At 36.6% G+C, this 20,426-nt stretch overlaps 1 protein-coding gene across 2 annotated transcripts in view; it reads left to right on the top strand.

Annotated features, from left to right (window-relative positions):
• The window catches only part of GPSM2 (G protein signaling modulator 2), a 58,091-nt gene that overhangs the window by 19,778 nt on the left and 17,887 nt on the right, over positions 1–20,426 (top strand). For both annotated transcript variants that reach the window (XM_004769662.3, XM_004769661.3), the window contains 9 exons: positions 434–655; positions 1,240–1,375; positions 1,701–1,843; positions 2,647–2,770; positions 2,884–2,999; positions 6,041–6,196; positions 7,109–7,217; positions 8,082–8,211; positions 14,580–14,650. In XM_004769662.3, the coding sequence (XP_004769719.1) occupies positions 435–655; positions 1,240–1,375; positions 1,701–1,843; positions 2,647–2,770; positions 2,884–2,999; positions 6,041–6,196; positions 7,109–7,217; positions 8,082–8,211; positions 14,580–14,650 (1,206 nt within the window). In that variant the 5' untranslated portion in view covers position 434. The remainder of the gene's footprint in view (positions 1–433; positions 656–1,239; positions 1,376–1,700; positions 1,844–2,646; positions 2,771–2,883; positions 3,000–6,040; positions 6,197–7,108; positions 7,218–8,081; positions 8,212–14,579; positions 14,651–20,426) is intronic.

Raw genomic sequence — 20,426 nt, 5'->3', positions numbered from 1 at the left:
TATACGGACTGAGAATGGTATTAATTATAGGCCTTCACCTTCCCCAGGTACCTGTTTTCTCTCCAAACTCTCAGAAAGTCTGTGAGATTGCCACAAATCAGAATACTTTAGGAAGCACTACTTTAGGTTCTCTCATTTGTAAAGTGGGTTGCTCTGGATAGGCCATTTTAAGATGGACTCCATATAGTAATATATAGCTATGCTTTATAAAAGACTTCTGAGGCTCAGAGATATTTGATTCAGCAACTTAGCTCATGCTATAAATAATAGTTGACTGTTTTATCAATAATGTATATCTACTTCAATTATAGAGGCAGCTTTTCTGAGCAAGAGTAGCCACAGTCAACTTGAAAATTATATTACCTCAAGTTAAAAATACTTTAGTATAGTTGTAATGTCATGTTGTAAATGTCTGTCCTATATAATTTTATAGAATGGAAGCTTCTTGCCTAGAACTGGCCTTGGAAGGGGAACGTCTGTGTAAATCTGGAGACTGCCGTGCTGGTGTGTCATTCTTTGAAGCTGCAGTTCAAGTTGGAACTGAAGACCTAAAAACACTTAGTGCTATTTACAGCCAGCTGGGCAATGCTTATTTCTATCTGCATGATTATGCCAAAGCATTAGAATATCATCATCATGATTTAACTCTTGCAAGGTAATTTAAGCTTTTTAATACTCTTTCTCCCTAAGTGTCCCTTAAAATTTTTTTTTTCATTCAGGGGCGCCTGGGTGGTTCAGTGGGTTAAAGCCTCTGCTTTCGGCTCAGGTTATGATCTCAGGGTCCTGGGATAGAGTCCCACATCGGGCTGTCTGTTCAGTGAGGACCCTGCCTCCTCCTCCTCTCTGCCTGCCTCTCTGCCTACGTGTGATCTCTGTCTGTCAAATAAATAAATACAAATCTTAAAAAAAAATTTTTTTTCATTCAATTAAAAAAACGAACTTAATGCATTCTAGTGAGTTCTAATTCAGTAGCATTGCATTCTAAAACTAATCTTTAGGCTGATCACAGTTTAATTAAATAAACTAATAGTAGTGAAATGATCCTAGGGTTTAATTAAATGAATGAAAATTAATTGGATTTAAATATGGAAATGTCAGTTTTAAATTTTTATTTAAAGTAAGTTTCAAGGCTAATGGGTCCTTCCTACCTAAAGCATGTCAGTTGTCTTCTGGGAAAAACTGTACTCTGACTGCTTTTATTTTTAATACCACTTACTTTTTTTTTCTTTTTTCCTCCAGGACTATTGGAGACCAGCTGGGGGAAGCCAAAGCTAGTGGTAATCTGGGAAACACCTTAAAAGTTCTTGGGAATTTTGATGAAGCTGTAGTTTGTTGTCAGCGACATCTAGATATTTCTAGAGAGCTTAATGACAAGGTAATAAGGAATGTTAGATGGTAGGTCAAATGTTTTCATTGAAATTGCTTTGTGTTTTAAATCCTATTTAATTATTCTGTAGTTTACTAGAAGTTAATACCAAAAATATTTCTAGAAAAAGTAAAAGAAAAAAATTTAAAATAGAGAAAAAGAAGATAACACATTCTTCTTTCATAAGTAATCATTTGTTTAGTTCTTTGTGGATGGCCAGTGTAAACATTTCTTTTTCTTAGCCATCAAGGGTATTATAAATAAATATGTGATCAGCATTAGAATACTTGGCTTCTGACTTCATAATGTAAATTCTGCTGATATCTTCATCTAGGTGGGAGAAGCAAGAGCACTTTACAATCTTGGAAATGTGTATCACGCCAAAGGGAAAAGTTTTGGCTGCCCTGGTCCTCAGGACATAGGAGAATTTCCAGAAGAAGTGAGAAACGCCCTCCAGGCAGCTGTGGATTATTATGAGTAAGTAACAATAAGTAGCAGTCATATGGCCCACCTAAGCCACAGATCTGCTCTATGTTCTTTATCCAGTAATACATTCTTAAGTTTGGCAAAAGTTTTAGAGTTATGGACTAGCAAGTAAAAATAAACCATCAGATTGCTGCTGTGATAGTTTTAGTTCAGTAGTAATCCCCTCCCCAGGAAAGGTTTCCTTTAAATTGTTAACCAGTGCCACTTAGTGGCAAAAACAAGAAATATCTAAATCAATAGCCTAAATTATGTGGAGTAAATTTAGTCTCTTACTAGTAGATCTTCCATAAAACTTCTTAGCTGTAAGGGTTCCAAGACTGACCTTGTTCTTGACTTTGGACAGAAACCCACCTGAATGATTCAGTAAAGTATTCCTGGTTATTTACTATAATCACCCTCCATCTTCGGTATATCTTTTTTTTTTTTTTTTTTTTTTTTTTTTTTTTTAAGATTTTATTACTTAGAGTGTACACATGAGCCGGGGCGGTTGGTCAGGGGGGATGGCTGGGGAAGGGCCAGAGGGAGAGAGAATCTCAAACAGACTTCTGCTGAGCATAGAGTCTGACATGGGGCCCAGTCTCACGACCCTGAGATCATGGTACGAGCTGAAATCAAGAGTGAGACGCTCGACCCACTGAGTCCCGCAGGCACCCCTTTCATAGATGGAGCTTTAAAATGTGGTACATTATGGCTCTAAGCTTATTTAAAATTTTTTTGATAAAAAGAATTTGATTTGTAAATCAAATTAATACATTTTTTCTCAAACTTATTTTTTCACAACTTTTTTTATTTAGAGAAAACCTATCACTAGTGACTGCTTTGGGTGATCGAGCAGCCCAAGGACGTGCCTTTGGAAATCTTGGAAACACACATTACCTCCTTGGCAACTTCAGGGATGCGGTTATAGCTCATGAGCAGGTATAGTGCAAGGCTTTGGAGCCAGATCATTTTCTCCATCAGTGTTTTGAACAGTGATTAGATTATTCTCTGGTTGTATTATAGCTATATCTAATTAGAATTTTCTGTTTCAGCGTCTCCTTATTGCAAAAGAATTTGGAGATAAAGCAGCTGAAAGAAGAGCATATAGCAACCTTGGAAATGCATATATATTTCTTGGTGAATTTGAAACTGCCTCTGAATACTACAAGTTAGTCTATTATTTCTGTAGATAAATGTAAAATGAGTAGTTACGCAGTCCTATTAAATGATAGGCTCTGGGTTTAAAACCTGTTTTTTGCACATTATTAGCAGCAGGACTTTGTGCTTCTAAGCCTCAGTTTCTTCATTGTAACAGATAATGCCAATTCCGTGCTTTTGGTATTATTGTGAGGATTGAATAAAAGGATAAATTCAGCACTTAATTCGCATAGGACCTGGTACCTTAGCTTTAGTGGTAGTGCTATGACTCCTTTATATTTTTGTTAGTTTTTATCTTTAAAACTAATTGTTTTTAAATGAAATTCTGAACTTTTATATCTTTTAAACCTGTTTAGCATATGTGGTGTATATATTTATGTGTTTCTGGTCTTGTCTTTTTTTTAACCTAATTATGTGTTTTGAAGAAAAGCCAAAAGAAAGCCTGTTAACAAAAATATGCCCTAGTTTTCTCCAGTGATCACTGAATTTTTTTCCCCCACCATCACACCCCCTTGTTGAGCAGTTCCCCTGAGGATCTTTGATCCTCACTGTAAGCTCAGGCCCCATTCACTTACCTGAGGAGTTGGCAAACCCAGCTTCTTCTGTGAAGGGTCTTTCTGATCTATCAATAGACTGGAAACGTAGGTATAGCAAAGTATAGACTCTTTGAGATTGTCCAGTCTATGCTTTCTAGTTTGGAGTTTTCTCTATTAGTGGAGATTGAAGACCCATGTAGGCCTTAGGCAGAAGCTAGTTTGAACCACAGATACAGTGATTGATTTGTATTTTATTGTTAAAGAATCTAATGTGATTTTGAATAGTTTGTCATCTTAAAAAAACCATAAAATTGCTTTTAGATCCATCTAAAAATCTAGAATATCATCCCATCCTAAACATTGACCAGTGGTTAATATTTGTTGGTTGATTAGATAAATATGAAATGCCCTCCCAAATAAATTACTATATAAGGAGTATATATTTTGATTTTTTTTTTAAAGATTTTATTTATTTGTCAGAGAGAGAGAGGAAGAGAGAGAGAGCACAGGCAGACAGAATGGCAGACAGAGGCAGAGGGAGAAGCAGGCTCCCTGCTGAGCAAGGAGCCCGATGTGGGACTCGATCCCAGGACACTGGGATCATGACCTGAGCCGAAGGTAGCTGCTTAACCAACTGAGCCACCCAGGCGTCCCTATATTTTGATTTTTAAATAGAAAAGTTTCTTATATTTTAAAGCAGAAGACATAGAAATATCTTAATTAATAAATGATCTATTTGTATTAAATACTGAAAAGTTCTGTAATAAAGAGGATGGTAGCTATTTGACTCGAAAGCATGGGTATAAAGTAATGAAACTTCTTCCCAATGCCCTCTCCATAAGTAGGCTAGAACTCAGAACTCTCCTTTAGAATTGTTTTCAGGACCACAGAAGAGGAATGTCTTAACATTTTAAAGATTTTTTAACATTTTATTTATTCATGAGAGACTGAGAGAGAGAGGCAGTGGGAGAAGCAGGCTTCCTGGAGCAGGGAGCTGGATGTGAGACTCGATCCCAGGACCCCAGGATTACAACCTGAGCCAAAGGCAGACACTTAACTGACTGAGCCACCCAGGCGCCCCTGCCTTAATATTATAAAATTTATATCCTTCAGGATAGAAAGCAGTGGTTTGGTAAACCTACTTTAGCAATTGAATTTGGTTCCAGAAGGACTTCTGAACATTTACAAATTAACTATACCCTCAAAGAATAATGGTGTGCCAGAAAGATAGCCCAGGATCTGAAAGCAAATCCAAAAGTCTTCTAAAAATGTTTGAGAGGGGGGCGCCTGGGTGGCTCAGTTGGTTAAGCAGCTGCCTTCGGCTCAGGTCATGATCCCAGCGTCCTGGGATCGAGTCCCACATCGGGCTCCTTGCTCCGCAGGGAGCCTGCTTCTCCCTCTGCCTCTGCCTGCCTCTCTGTCTGCCTGTGCTCACTCTCTCCCTCTCTCTCTCTGATAAATAAATAAAATCTTTAAAAAAAAAAAAAAAAATGTTTGAGAGGAGGCAATGTTAGAGTAAGTGTGTAGCCTCCCAAGGTAACAGATTTGAAGGTATCATCATTTAAGTATATAATTTCAGCTTTGTTTGCTTAAACCTATCATATTATCATCTACTTATTTTTCATATATTATAAATCATATGAAGTATTTATAGTATTTGGCAGAAATTATAGGAGTCATTTAAGTTACTGGATCTAAAGCATCTGTAGGATTAAGTGCTGATGATAAGAATAAAAACAGTATTAACATTTATTAGCATCTACTGTGAACAAGATGCTATTCTAAGCACTTTGTATATACTAATTCATTTAATCTTCGCAAAACCCTGTGAGGTATTTTCTCCATTTAACATATGAAGAAACGGAGAGAGGTTGAGAGACTTGCCCCATTGCAGAGCTAATAATTGGCAAAGTTGGGATTTGAACCCAGTCTGGCTCTAGGATCCACACTCTTAGCTGCTACACTAGCTTCTCATTGACGATTCAATGAGTATAGGTAGAATTTAGTTAATATTTAAATATGGTATTTAATATTTTTCAGAAATCAGTGACTAATAACCTATACATTAGAATTTTAACCAAGTATTTTGAGTTTTGACTAAATGCAAAGACAACAGTATGATTGCAAAGTGAGGTTGTATGTACAAAAATTCTCTTTTTTTGCCCCTACAACTGGGACAGTTTTTTAAAATGTTAAAAAAAACTATATTATATAATCTGTAGGGGTATTTAATCTCATATTTCAATATTCTTTTTCTCTGAAGAATTAATAGGACTCTCAAATTTATTCTTAGAATCTGGATTTGGTTTTTGTGTTTCCAAGACATCTTTTCATTTTGTCTAAAAGTAGTGGAGAAAGTGTGGGATATTGAACTCTAAAATAGATGTACTGTAAAGGCAGAAGGAAAAAGAGTTTTATTTTACAATTTATTTTACAATTTTTTGTATAATAATTTACAAGTATTATAGCCAAAAATAAAAATGATCATTGTGTGAGAACTAATTTCTTTTTTTAGAAAGACACTACTATTGGCTCGACAGCTTAAAGACAGAGCTGTCGAAGCACAGTCTTGTTATAGTCTTGGAAACACATATACTTTGCTTCAAGACTATGAAAAGGCCATTGATTATCATCTGAAGCACTTAGCAATTGCTCAAGAGCTAAATGATAGGTAAGTTACACACTTTTTTACTAAAATTAAAATATAGATGCATTATTGAGCCCCGAGAGTTTTTCCTTTGTTTTTGTTTCCTTTGTTTTCTTTGAAATTTTTAATCAAGGAATTTCTTCTGCTTTAGTCACCTCCTCTCTATATTATTGTTTGAAGGACTAGCATGTCTTAGAAGATGAGAGTGCTCCATATAGCCTTGAACCAAGACAGTAAAGAGGTCACAAACTCAATTGCCTACAGAGGTCCTCCTGACTAGATCAGTGTGGGAATAGTGGTCAACTTACAGATAAGGGCCAATATAAAGCTCCTCAGCTCCAGCTCATTTTGCTAGGCAGGACGGAGGATCTATGATGTCCAAATATTTCTCTTTTTTAAAGAGAAGCTGGAAGTCCCGAGTTTTATATGAAATCTTCTGATTTTTAAATGTTGATGGCTATTTTTTAAAAAACGGTATGAAAAAGCAGTGTATCTCTACGCATTTAGTCTGTAATGTTTGCTTTAGGAGACAGATTTTTACTTCATTATGAAGAATTTCTCTGTAGTTGTTCAAAGTAAAGTATGCTACTTCTAGTGAGTTCTCTCTCCCCAGTAGTATTCAAACATGGACTGAATGATTACCTGGGCTATCATGAAAAGAAAATGGAGTCGTTTAGAAGGACCTATCCAAGAGATTTTATTATTTCATAATAAATTGTATGTTTTAAAAGAATGTTTCCCATTTTAATACCTGACTCTGATTTCCGTATTATCTGGGTATTCTAATAAATCTCTAATATTAAGATAGTATGTACCTTTATGAAAGACCAAATAAATCCAAAGCATTATTTATACCTTTAATTACTTCTAGATAGCTTTTATTCCACATATAGCTCTCTTTCAGATAACCCATGTTAGCTTTGAATTGTTTTGTAGAATTGGTGAGGGAAGAGCATGCTGGAGCTTAGGAAATGCGTACACTGCTCTAGGGAATCATGATCAAGCGATGCATTTTGCTGAAAAGCACTTGGAAATTTCAAGAGAGGTATGAAACTAAAACACTCCTATCTGTGCTGTTATGGTTCACAAATTAGGAGGGTTGGGGGAAGCCCTGTTATTTCTCTAGATTGCTCCTATGTGACCTAGTAATAAATTTAACTATGTTATTCCCTTGGCATAAGAACTGCACAAAGCATTTTGAGATACAAATCAGAGGTCTCTTTGCATTGGCCTTGATGTAGGAAGACAGGAAAGTAAGGCCAAGTATGGCAGAATAGAAAGATTACAAAATATGCCTCCCATCTCTACATGGAAAAGTAGCATGGTATAGAAACAAAAACATGTTTTGTTTTGTAAACCAATCACGGATTTTTTCCTGTTGCAGTTCTGTCACTTTCTGGCTATTTGAGATTAGAAACCTTTTCTGAGTCTCATTTATCTCATTTATAAAATGGGACAAATAATATCTACCTTGCAGATCATTGTAAGAATTAGAGATAGTGTATATAAAACTGCCCAGTGTATTGTCTAGTGCTGGTTTAATATATATTAACTATTATTGTGGAATGGAAACAAAATTAGGAAATTTTAATCATGTGATGCCAAGTCAGTCTGTCACAGAATAATTTACATTATTATTAAATACAATTGTAGAAGTTAAAAGCAACTAATATTTAGAGAATGAATTGATACAATATAATTAGCTCTTCTATTGCCATACTTACAGAAATTTCTATTTTCTTTAAAACAATTATTGAAAAAAAACATTTAATTCAGTCTCTTAATTCTGATATAACAATTTTCATTTCTCTATATTTTCTTGAGTTTTGGGTTCACAACATTTTCAGCTAATCTTCACCATTTTTTGTCTTTTAATACTACTCTAAAATATAAATGCTTGTGGTTGTAGGTTGGGGATAGAAGTGGTGAACTAACAGCACGACTAAATCTCTCAGATCTTCAAATGGTTCTTGGTCTGAGCTACAGCACAAATAATTCAATAATGTCTGAAAATATTGAAATTGATAACAGTTTGCATGGTAAGTAATAGGTCTTCAAACCCAATTTCTTTATCCTCAATTACATTTACATTACATACCACATGTTTACCATGTCCAGAGAGAATATATAACATAGGAAGCTTAACTTTTTAAAATACCTTTTTGCTTTACCCTGTCCTATTTGTTTATCAATATAGAATATAGTATTTTCAGCTGTTATCATGAACTTAGGAATGGTAAAGTTATGATGATCTTCTTTTGTAAAAATACATTTAAATTCTGTATAAGGTCATTCAAAAGTTTGTATATGTGGGGCACCTGGGTGGCTCAGCGGGTTAAGGCCTCTGCCTTCGGCCCGGGTCGTGGTCCCAAGATCCTGGGATCGAGCCCCACATCGGGCTCTCTGCTCAGTGCAGAGCCTGCTTCTCTCTCTCTCTCTCTGCCTGCCTCTCTGCCTACTTGTGTTCTCTGTTAAATAAATAAATAAATAAAATCTTAAAAAAAAAAAAAAGTTTGTATATGTGAAGATGACAAAATTAAAACATATTGTTTGGTTATTTTTGATTCAAATGTTTCTACGTATATGATTTTTATTTAGTTATTTTCTCCCCCCCTTTTTAAAAAAGATTTTATTTATTTATTTATTTATTTGAGAGTTGGGGGGTAATAAAAAACAGGGGGAGGGAGAGGGGCAAGCAGACTACAGTCAGTGTGGAGCCTGATGCAGGTCCCCATTTCACGACCCTGAGATGACGGCCTGAGCTGGAATCTAGAGACAGACACTTACCTGATTGAGCAATGCAGGCCCCCCCCCCCCATTTAATTTCTAAGGTGATCTCTTAGCATTATTACTTTTTTTTTTTTTTTTTAATTCAGAAAACCTGGGAAATTTTTAGGTCAGCACCTACAGAAAGATTTGGTTTGACATTGCTACAGGGAAAGACATGCTGGACTGTCTCTATTTCTACATGAAAAAAATTGTACTTTTTTTTTTAAGTAAGCCTTATGTGCCATATGAGGCTTGAACTCATGACCCTGAGATCAAGAGTCATACACTCTACTGACTGAGCCAACCAGGTGCCCCCCAAATTCTACCTCTGATTAAAGAAATAAAAAGGGACAATAATTTAATACTTTGTACATGCTTGTGTGAGATCCATTTTACAGATCTGGCCGAAGCTTTAAAAATTCTTAGTCTGATAAAAGGTACCAATACAGATTAATGTTTTGAACTTGAAAGTCAGTGAAAAATCGAACTTTCATCTGTTTCCTTGTCTAACCCATATAAAGAAAGGAAGAAGGAAGAGATATTAGCAGCTTAGTCAGACTTTGAAAGAACATATAGTGAAAGATTCTGAAGTATGGGTAATTTATGGGACTGTGTGCTTTGCAACTGAGTAATGGGCTGTAAAATTTCTCTGCTTAATTTTCAAGTAGGTTATGTTGTAATATTTCTGATACTTTAACAAACTATTACTTGTCCTCATGGACCCCTCTAACTATAGACCCATTTTTTCGTTCCCACTTATTAAAAAAAACCTTGAAAATATTATTAATGTTCATTTCTTTACTTCTTCACCTCCCATTCCCTGCTCAAGTCACTCTACTCGGGCTTTGGCTCCATCGTGACACTGAAATCTTTTCAAGGTTACCAGAGATCTCCATTTTACCAAATCATTGGTCAGGTTACTTGATTTCTCAATGATATTTCCTACTGCTGATCATTCCCTTCTCAAAATACTTTCTTTGGTATTCCAGGATTATCCTCCTTTTCTGGTTTGCTCTCACCTCACTGGCCACTCTCAGTCATCATTACTGTCTCCTTATCATCTTTACATCCTTGAAATTTGTAGTGCCCAGAGATCAGTTCTTTTTTTTTTTTTTTTTTAAAGATTTTATTTATTTATTTGCTAGAGACATAGCGAGAGAGGGAACACAAGCAGGGGGAGTGAGAGAGGAAGAAGCAGGCTCCCCGCAGAGTAGGGAGCCCATTGCGGGGGCTTGATCCCAGGACCCTGGGATCATGACCTGAGCCGAAGGCAGATGCCCAACAACAGAGCCACCCAGGTGCCCGCAGAGATCAATTCTTGGACCTTTTCTTCCTTTCCCCTTCCATCTCTCCCTCCCTATTATCTGTCTATCTTGTCCTTCCTTCCTTTCTGATTTTATCCTTTTTCCTCTTATTGTATACTCTAGATCTACTTCTTTTTCTTTCTTTTTTTTAAGATTTTATTTTTTAAAGATTTTTTTTAAACATACTTGATTTTTTTTTTTAAAGATTTTATTTATTTATTTGCTAGAGACATAGCGAGAGAGGGAACACAAGCAGGGGGAGTGAGAGAGGAAGAAGCAGGCTCCCCGCAGAGTAGGGAGCCCATTGCGGGGGCTTGATCCCAGGACCCTGGGATCATGACCTGAGCCGAAGGCAGATGCCCAACAACAGAGCCACCCAGGTGCCCGCAGAGATCAATTCTTGGACCTTTTCTTCCTTTCCCCTTCCATCTCTCCCTCCCTATTATCTGTCTATCTTGTCCTTCCTTCCTTTCTGATTTTATCCTTTTTCCTCTTATTGTATACTCTAGATCTACTTCTTTTTCTTTCTTTTTTTTAAGATTTTATTTTTTAAAGATTTTTTTTAAACATACTTGATTTTTTTTTTTAAAGATTTTATTTATTTATTTATTTGACAGAGAGAGAACACAAGTAGGCAGAGAGGCAGGCAGAGAGAGAGGAGGAAGCAGGCTCCCTGCTGAGCAGAGAGCCCGATGCGGGACTCGATCCCAGGACCCTGAGATCATGACCTGAGCCGAAGGCAGCGGCTTAACCCACTGAGCCACCCAGGCACCCGCATACTTGATTTTTTTTAAAGATTTTATTTTATTTATTTGACAGACAAAGATCAGGAGTAGGCAGAGAGAGAGAGAGGAGGAAGCAGGCTTCCTGCTGAGCAAAGAGCCCGATGCGGGTCTTGATCCCAGGACCCTGGGATCATTACCTGAGCCAAAGACAGAGGCTTTAACCCACTGAGCCACCCGGGCTCCCCTAAAGATTTTATTTATTTGTCAGAAGAGGGCAAGAGCAGGGGGAGCGGCAGGCAGAAGCAGGCTCTGCACTGAGCAAGCAGCCTGATGTGGGACTCAGTCTCAAGACCTTGGGATCATGACCTGAGCCAAAGGCAGACGCTTATCCAACTGAGCCACGCAGGCATCCCAAGATTTTATTGATTGATTGATTGATTGATTGATTGATTTGACAGAGGGAGCAAGCATGAGCCAGGGGGAGAGACAGAGAAGCAGACTACTTGCTGATCAGGGAGCCCGATGCAGGGCCCAATCCAAGAACCCTATGATCATGACCTGAGCTGAAAGCAGACACTTAACTGACTGAGCTACCCAGGTACCCCTAGATGAGTGCTTCTAATAGAACTTTCTGTGAAGATGGAAATATTGTAGATCTAATCTGTCTAGTACAATAGCCTCTAGCCATATGTGGCTCTTGAGAACTTGCAGTGTGGCTAGAGCAAAAGTGGAAATTAATTCTTAATATTATTAATTATAATTAATTAAAAAGTTAAGGGCCTCTGGGTGGCTCAGTCAGTTAATTGGCTGCCTTCAGCTCAGGTCATGATCCTACGGTCCTGAGACTAAGCCCCATGTCAAGCTCCCTGCTCAGCAGAGAGCCTGCTTCTTCCTCTTCCTCTGCCTGCCACTCTGCCTACTTGAGTGCGCATGTGCTTGCATGTACACTCTCTCTCTCTTTCTGCCCCCCCCCAAAAAAAAAGAGTCACATGTGACTAGTCTCAGTTTGGGCTCCTTGCTCAGTGGGGAGCTGGCTTCTCCCCCTGCTTATGCTCTCTCTCCCTCTCTCTTCCTCTGACAAACAAAATCTTTTTTAACAAATGTAAAAACAAAAAATAAAAGAAAGTAGAAGGCAAAAAATAGTAACAGAAGTTAATGAAATTAAAACAAAGATTCAATAGAGAGATTTTGAAAACTACAAATTTGGTTCTTTAGAAAGACTAGGGGCACTTGGGTGGCTCAGGGGGTTAAAGCCTCTGGCTTCGCCTTGCCTTCAGCTCAGGTCATAGTTCCAGGGTCCTGGAATTGAGCCCCACGTCAGGCTCTCTGCTTAGCGGGGAACCTGCTTCCCCCTCTCTCTCTGCCTGCCTCTCTGCCTACTTGTGATCTCTGCCTGTCAAATAAATAAATAAAATCTTTTTTAAAATGCCTATAAATTAAAAATAAGACAGATAACCCCCCCAAAAAATCATCAAAATGATGAACAGAAGAAATACAAATAGCCCATAAATATATGAAAAGATATTTAACTCATTTAATCAGGGAAAACGACAGTGAGGTTAATACTGGAAACTTATGAGGTGGCTAAAAATTAAAAGGTCTGAGAATACCAGTATTGAGATGTGGGTAATAGAAACTCTTACTCAGTGCTGACAGTGACAGAAATATATCTACTCTCAAGAACAATCTGGCAATATTCTGGGAAAGTTGTGAATGTAGTAAGCATACGCATACTGCTGATAGCCAAACTGGAAGAAATTCTTTCTCATGCCACTAAGATGTATTTCCAAGAATTTCTGTAGTAGTACTTATTTATATGATTTTTTTTAAAAAACTGGAATCAACCTATAAATCTGTCCCTAGTAGAACAGATAAAGAATTTCCTAGTCCTAAAATGGCAATGAAAATTAAACTAAACTACACATAGCAACTTGGCTGAATCTCTCAAACGTAAGGTTTCTCAAAGGAATCAAGTTAGATGATACATAAACTATGAGAGCATTTATTTACTATATCATAAGCTATGTTGCTTAGAGAGCTATTCATATGTAATGAAAATTTAAAAATTACCATGAGGAGGCAAGTTATAGGAAGAGTCACATAGATGAGGAATTAATGTGTTGATAATGGTTTATTTCTTAAGCTGGGTATTAGGTATCATATATTCCTTATATTATGTCTTTAAAATATTGCTTAATCTTTAAAATATTGAATGGATATGAAAATTCTATTTTAATGATTATTAAAAAGAAATTTGAGAAAGTTTTAATTTAACATTTAATGTGATCTTAAAATGAAAGTGAGTGACTTAGGAAAGAGTTACAACAGGGACACCTAGCTGGCTCGGTCAATAGAACATGCGACCTTTTTTTTTTTTTTTTTTTTAAGATTTTTATTTATTTGACAGAGATCACAAGTAGGCAGAGAGGCAGGCGGGGTGGGGTGCAGGGGGAAGGAGGAAGCAGGCTCCCCGCTGAGCAGAGAGCCCAATGCGGGGCTCGATCCCAGAACCCTGAGATCATGACCTGAGCCAAAGGCAGAGGCTTTAACCCACAGAGCCACCCAGGCACCCCAGAACATGCTACTCTTAATCTTGGGATCATGAGTTCAAGTTCTACATTGGGCATGGAGCCTACTTTAAAAAAAAAAAAAAAAGGAACAAGATATAGTACTAAGGATGTTATTTTGATTATTAGCTCAAAACTGAAGGCCTAAAGCCTTTTTAAAAAAATATTTATTTATGCATAAAAAACAGAGAGAGGCAGAGGGAGAAGCAGGCTCCCTGCTCAGGGAGCCCAATGTAAGACTTTATTCCAGGACACAGGGATCGTGACCCAAGCTAAAGGTAGACGCTTAACTATCTGAGCCACCCATGCACCCTCTAAAGCCTTTTCTTCAGGTTTTTACTTACTTAAACTGCCGTACAGCTTTTTTTCCTCCTTTATTTAATTTGAAATTTTTTTCAGTTTTATTGAAAAATGATATACATGACTAATTTTAAGGTGTACAAGCAAGATGGCTTGATTTTCTCGTGATGAACATCCTTACGATAAACCCTCTTAGCAGCTTCCCTAAGTATCATAGAGCAATGTTGACTATAGTCGTCATGTTGTATATTATATTCTCTAGTACATATTTACTTTATAACCAAAGTTTATACCTTTTGACCACGTTCCCCTCCCCTAATCCCCTCTGCTTCTGATAAGCAGATCTCTTTTTCCTAGTTTGGGTTTTTTTTTTTTTTTTTTAAGATTCCACTATAAGTGAGATCATACAGGATTTGTCCTTCTCATTTTTTCTTTTAAGAGTCTGTGGATAGTATATAACCAGTTATTATAAAATGCCTTTTCTAAATTAATGGGTAATGTTAGAACCAAAGTTAGTTTCCAACCAAAATGTAGCTTCCATACATCAAAGCATTTTGGAGGGAGTGGATATTCTATTTTTTTGTATTTGGTATGGAAAATTATTATTCTTAAAAGAATACGTGTTTGTACAAGTTTCCTCCTTCCATATGGGCTTGTGTAACAGACTTTAAAATTGAATAACCTAGTGATGCTGTACTCTTAAGGGCTCCCAGGTTTATTTGAATTAATTTTTTTTTCAAAGGTGCACGCCCCAAGTTTGGACGCCGACACAGTATGGAAAACATGGAACTTATGAAGTTAACACCAGAAAAGGTTAGCAACTTTTATGTTTTAAATTTCTTGAACTGTTAAAATCAAATATTTAAATAACTTATAACTTATAAACCTTGTCTTGTATAGGTATCACTTTAAAATTTTCCTTTAAAAAGAATGAGGAAAAAAGTATAAGTCCAAAAAGAATGTGTGTAGTATGATGCCACCTGTTCAAGAAGAGCATTATGCATAGATATCCTTTGTAGATGCATAAAACCTTTCCAGAAGCATATGTAAGAAAATTGCTAAGAATAGTTGCTTCTGGGAAAAATACTGGGTGTCTGAGTTAGGAGAGATATTTACTTTATATATAGTTTGAACTGTTTGAATACTTTAACATGTACATGTATATTTTAATTAAAAGAAAAAATTTTAAAAGGTTAGGAAGCTTTTTTTTTTCTCCCCCAACTAAGTAATGGCAAAATTATTGGCAAGGTTAATATTTATGATCAATCTAGTTTTTCTGGCTGCATTTCTTTTTTTTTTTTTTTTTAAGATTTTTTATTTATTTACTTGACAGACAGAGATCACAAGTAGGCAGAGAGGCAGAGAGAGAGAGGAGGAAGCAGGCTCCCTGCTGAGCAGAGAGCCTAATGTGGGGCTCTATCCCAGGACCCTGGGATCATGACCTGAGCCGAAAGCAGAGGCTTCAACCCACTGAGCCACCCAGGCGCCCCATCTGGCTGCATTTCTTAAAAGCATTTTCTTAACTGACAGATAACTTTTTATTCAAGATCTTGGTCTAGGCTTTTTTTTTTTTCTTTTTAAGAGAGAAGGGACTTTATAATTAGAGCTTATTTTTGTCTTTATTATTTTTTATTAAGTTTTTTGTTTTAATTGCAGGAGAGTTAACATAGTGTTATGAGTTTCAGGTGTACAATATAGTGATTCAGTACTTATATATACATTACTGAATGCTCATCACTCTAAGTGTACTCTTTTTTTTTTTTTTTTAAAGATTTTATTTATTTATTTGACAGAGATCACAAGTAGACAGAAAGGCAGGCAGAAAGAGGAGGAGGGGAAACAGGCCCTCCGCTGAGCATTGAGCCAGATGCGGGGCTCGATCCCACGACCCTGGGAGCATGACTGGAGCCGAAGGCAGAGGCTTTAACCCACTGAGCCACCCAGGTGCCCCTCTAAGCGTACTCTTTAATCCCCATCACCTATACCACCCATCCCCCCCACCCCGGAAAAAGGTTTTTGAAAAAAAAAATCTAGGCTACTTTCTTACACCTTCATTTAACTTAATTTTACATTGTTAAAGTAGGTGGTTGTTCTTTTATGGTATATTATATAAAATGCTTCTTATAAAATAAGTTCATTATAATAACTTTAGAAAATTTCAACAAGGAAATTAAAATTATCAGTAATCCCACCTCCCAGTTATTGTTATTTTGGTTTTTATTCATCTTGCGTTTTTGTATGAATACTGTCATATTTAAAGATATATTTTATAATGCATATTTAATATATCATTTCCATGTTAAATATTTCTCTGCCCTATTATTACAAGCATGTGTTTTTTTAATATTGACATTTTTGTGAGAATAGTTTTCAAAAGACTAACATCTAATTGATTTGAACTTATATCCAGTATCTTTTTTATTCCAGTCAGAGTTGTTCAAAAACTGAAAGACGTCATGATTTCCCCCAAATATCTACCTCTTACCTTGTCAGTTCTCAAAGCTGTCCAATCTGCAAATTATTTAAAAAAAAAAAAAAAAAACCTTTAAGTCAATTTAAGCCTCTTTTTCTTATTCTTGAGGAACATACTAATAAGTAGCGAAATTAATTTGCTACCTTGTGCCCAGCTGTGTACTAACCATAGATTCCTTTAAGAAGCTAACCAGATTCTTTTTTGGGGTGTTGAGTTTGAGAAGTTCTTTATAGATCATGCATACATGCCCTTTATCTGTAGTGTCATTTGCGAATATTTTCTCCCATTCCATGGGTTGCCTCTTTGTTTTGTTGACTGTTTCCTTTACTATGCAGAAGTTTTTATCTTGATGAAATCCCAAAAGTTCATTTTTCCTTTTGTTTTCCTTGACTTTGGAGACATGTTTTGAAAGAAGTTGCTGAAAAGGTTACTGCCTATGTTTTCCTTTAGGATTTTGATGGAATCCTATCTCACATTGAGGTCTTTCATCCACTTAGAGTTTATCTTTATGTATGGTGTAAGAGAATGGTCGAGTTTCATTCTTCTGTATAGAGCTGTCCAATTTTCCCAGCACCATTTATTGAAGAGACTGTCTTTTTTTCCATTGGATATTTTTTCCTGCTTTGCCAAAGATTAGTTGACCACAGAGTTGAGGGTCCATTTCTTGGATTCTGGGTTCTCTATTCTGTTCCATTGACCTATGTGTCTGTTTTTGTGCCAGTACCATGCTGTCTTGGAGATCATGGCTTTGCAGTATAGCTTGAAATAAGGCAACGTGATACCCCCAGCTTTTTCTTTTTTAACATTTCCTTGACGATTTGGGGTCTTTTCTGGTTCCATACAAATTTCAGGATTGTTTGTTCCAGCACTTTGAAAAAGGCCATTGGTATTTTTATCAGGATGACATTGAAAGTATAGATCGCTCTGGGCAGCATAGACATTTTAACAGTGTTTATTCTTCCAATCCATGAGCATGGAATGTTTTTGACATCTTTCCATGTCTTCTTCAATTTCCTTCGTAAGTGTTCTGTAGTATAGATCCTTTCCCTCTTTGGTTAGGTTTGTTCCAAGGTATCTTAAGGTTTTGGTGCTATTGTAAATGGAATCAACTCCCTAATTTCTCTTTCTACTGTTACATTGTTAGTGTATAGGAAACCAACTGATTTCTGTGCATTGATTTTGTAACCTGCCAGGTTACTGAATTGCTGTATGACTTATAGTAATTTGGGAGTAGTCTTTTGGGTTTCCACACAAAGTATCATGTCACCTGCAAAGAGAGGGAGTTTGACTTCTTCTTTGCCAATCTGAGTATCTTTTCCTTTTCTCTGATTGGTGTTGCTATGACTTCTCGTACTTCTAGTACTATGTTGAACAACAGTGGCGAGAGTGGTCGTCCTTGTCATGTTCCTGATCTTAAGGGAAAGGCTCTCAGCTTTTCCCCATTGAGAAAAGCTCAATGTGGGCTTTTCATAGATGGTTTTTATGAAATTGAGCAATGTTCCCCCTATCCCTACACTCTGAAGAGTTTTAATAAGGAAAGGATGCTGTATTTTGTCAAATGCTTTTCCTGCATCAGTTGAGAGGACTGTGTGGTTCTTGTCTCTTCTCTTACTTGTTTTATCATATCAATTGATTTGTGAATATTGAACCACCCTTGCATCCCAGGGATAAATCCCTGATTGTGATGGATAATCCTTTTAATGTACTTTTGGATCCTATTAGCTAGGATCTTGTTGAGAATTTTGGCATCCATATTCATCAGAGATACTGGTCTGTAATTCTCCTTTTTGATGAGGTCTTCACTTGGTTTTGGGATCAAGGTAATGCTAGCCTCATAGAATGAGTTTAGAAGTTTTCCTTCTATTTCTATTTTTTGAAACAGCTTCAGGAGAATAGGCATTATTTCTTCTTTCAATGTTTAGTAGAATTCTCCCACCTGGACTCTTGTTTTTTTTGCATAATTTTTGTTCGCTGCTCAGTCTCATTAGTGGCTGTCTAGGAAGCCATTCAAAAAATGGGCAGAAGACATGAACAGACACTTCTCCAAAGAATATATACAAATAGATAACAGGCACATGAAAAAATATTCAACATCATTAGCCATCAGGGAAATTCAAATCAAAACCACACTGAGATACCACCTTATACCAGTTAGAATGGCAAAAACTGACAAGATAAGAAACAACAAATGTTGGAGAGGTTGTAGAGAAAGGGAACCCTCTTACACTGTTGGTGGGAACATAAGTTGGTGCAGCATTTTGGAAAACAGTGTGGAGGTTCCTCAAAAAGTTAAAAATAGAGCTACCCTATGACCCAGAAATTGCATTACTATTTACCCCCATAATACAGATGTAGTGAAAAGAAGGGCCACATGCACCCCAATGTTCATAGCAGCAATGTCCACAATAGCCAAACTGTGGAAGGAGCTGAGATGCCCTTCAACAGATGAATGGATGAAGGAGCTGTAATCCGTATGTACAATGGACTATTACTCAGCCATCAGAAAGGGTGAATACCCAACATTTGAATTAACATGGATAGAACTGGAGAATATTATGCCGAGTGAAGTAAGTTAAACAGAGAAAGACAATTATCAAATGATTTCACTTATTTGTGGAACATAGGGAATAGCATGGAAGATATTAGGAGAAGGAAGGGAAAAATGAAGTGGGGATAGTCAGAGGGGGAGACGAACCATGAGAGACTGTGGACTCCAGGAATCAAACTGAGGGTTTAAGAGGGGAGGGGGTGAGGGGATGGGTGAGCCCGGTGATGGGTATTAAGGAGGGCACATATTGCATGAAGCACTGGGTATTATGCACAGTGAATCATGGAACATTGCATCAAAAACTAATGATGTACTGTATGATGGCTAACATAACATAATAAAAAAATTATATTAAAAAAAAAAAACAAACAGCTAACCAAATTCAACCCTGTAGTTTTCCAAGAGCCAAATAATGACAAGTTTTATCTTTAAAATATGTTTGGAATTAGTTGTTTTCTTTTCCTCATCATAAAGTTGCACTGAGTTATTTCATTAGTCTCAAGAAAGTAAAGAAACATATATAAAGATAAAAGATGTCTGTCTTAGAGATGCTTCTTGGGAAAGAGTGTAACTGAAGGGAGGTCTTGAGACCCTGGATGTCAGAAAACGCCTTTTTGCTACTCTCACATTTGATTGTAGTTCCACTTACATTGGAATTATTGGCTGGAAATAATTTTCCTTCGTAATTTTAAGGACATCGTTCCAGTCTGTGTTCTTCAGTGTTTTTGTTGAAAGGTCCAAGTAAGTATATAGGAAACATTTAAAATTTTTCACATTTCGAAACACTTGGGATATAGGTGGGTTTTATGTTCTAACATCTGGGGCCATTTAAGTTTTTCTTGAATCAGTAGACCCTGAAGTCCACTCTAGCAATAATTTCCCCTTATCACCTGTATGAGAAAAGGAATGGGGGCCTGTGGGGGGGGTGGTTCAGGGTATGGGGAGGCTCCATTTGATGCAGAGAGCTGGCTTAGTCGCTCACTAGCTGCCTGTGTCAGGTATGATAGCCTCAGGAATAGGACTTACTCTAATTTGTGCCTCATGGTATAACCATGAAAAAAATGTGTTTTATCAAATTATTAGTTATTATATAACATAGACTTTTGGACTTACTTGCAAACACTTAAGCCGCAAATGTCACATAGCTACTGTAAATACTGTAGGTTTCCCTTTCCACAGAGTGAATATTTGTTATATTGAGTCTGCTATTTAGGTTATATTGAGTCTGCTATTTAGAGGTTAAGTATATTTAAACTAGGTCTAGGCCTATATAAATTGCTCATTAGATGTTTTGCCTATTGAGAATTAGTAGCTGGTGAAAACAAAAAATATCAACCAAAAATTACTATTGCTTATATAAATTTTAATAATTTATTTTTAATTTTAAATTTATATATAAATTAATAATGTTAATTTCTACAGTTAAAAATTCTATGTGCATCCAAAATTTCCAGGTGTAACAGATTAACTAACTCACATCCAGAATAAAATTTGCTCTTTCCCTGACCATTCAAATTTTATTTTTATGGGATTTTGACAAACTGTTTTCTTAAGTTCTTAAAAGCCAC

The sequence above is a fragment of the Mustela putorius genome, unplaced genomic scaffold, assembly GCF_011764305.1.
Source record: "Mustela putorius furo isolate JIRA1106 unplaced genomic scaffold, ASM1176430v1.1 tig00000585_pilon_pilon_pilon, whole genome shotgun sequence".
Taxonomy (NCBI): Eukaryota; Metazoa; Chordata; class Mammalia; order Carnivora; family Mustelidae; genus Mustela; species Mustela putorius.
The sequence above is the reverse complement of the archived record's forward strand: the minus strand, read 5'-3'. Positions and strand labels throughout refer to the sequence as shown.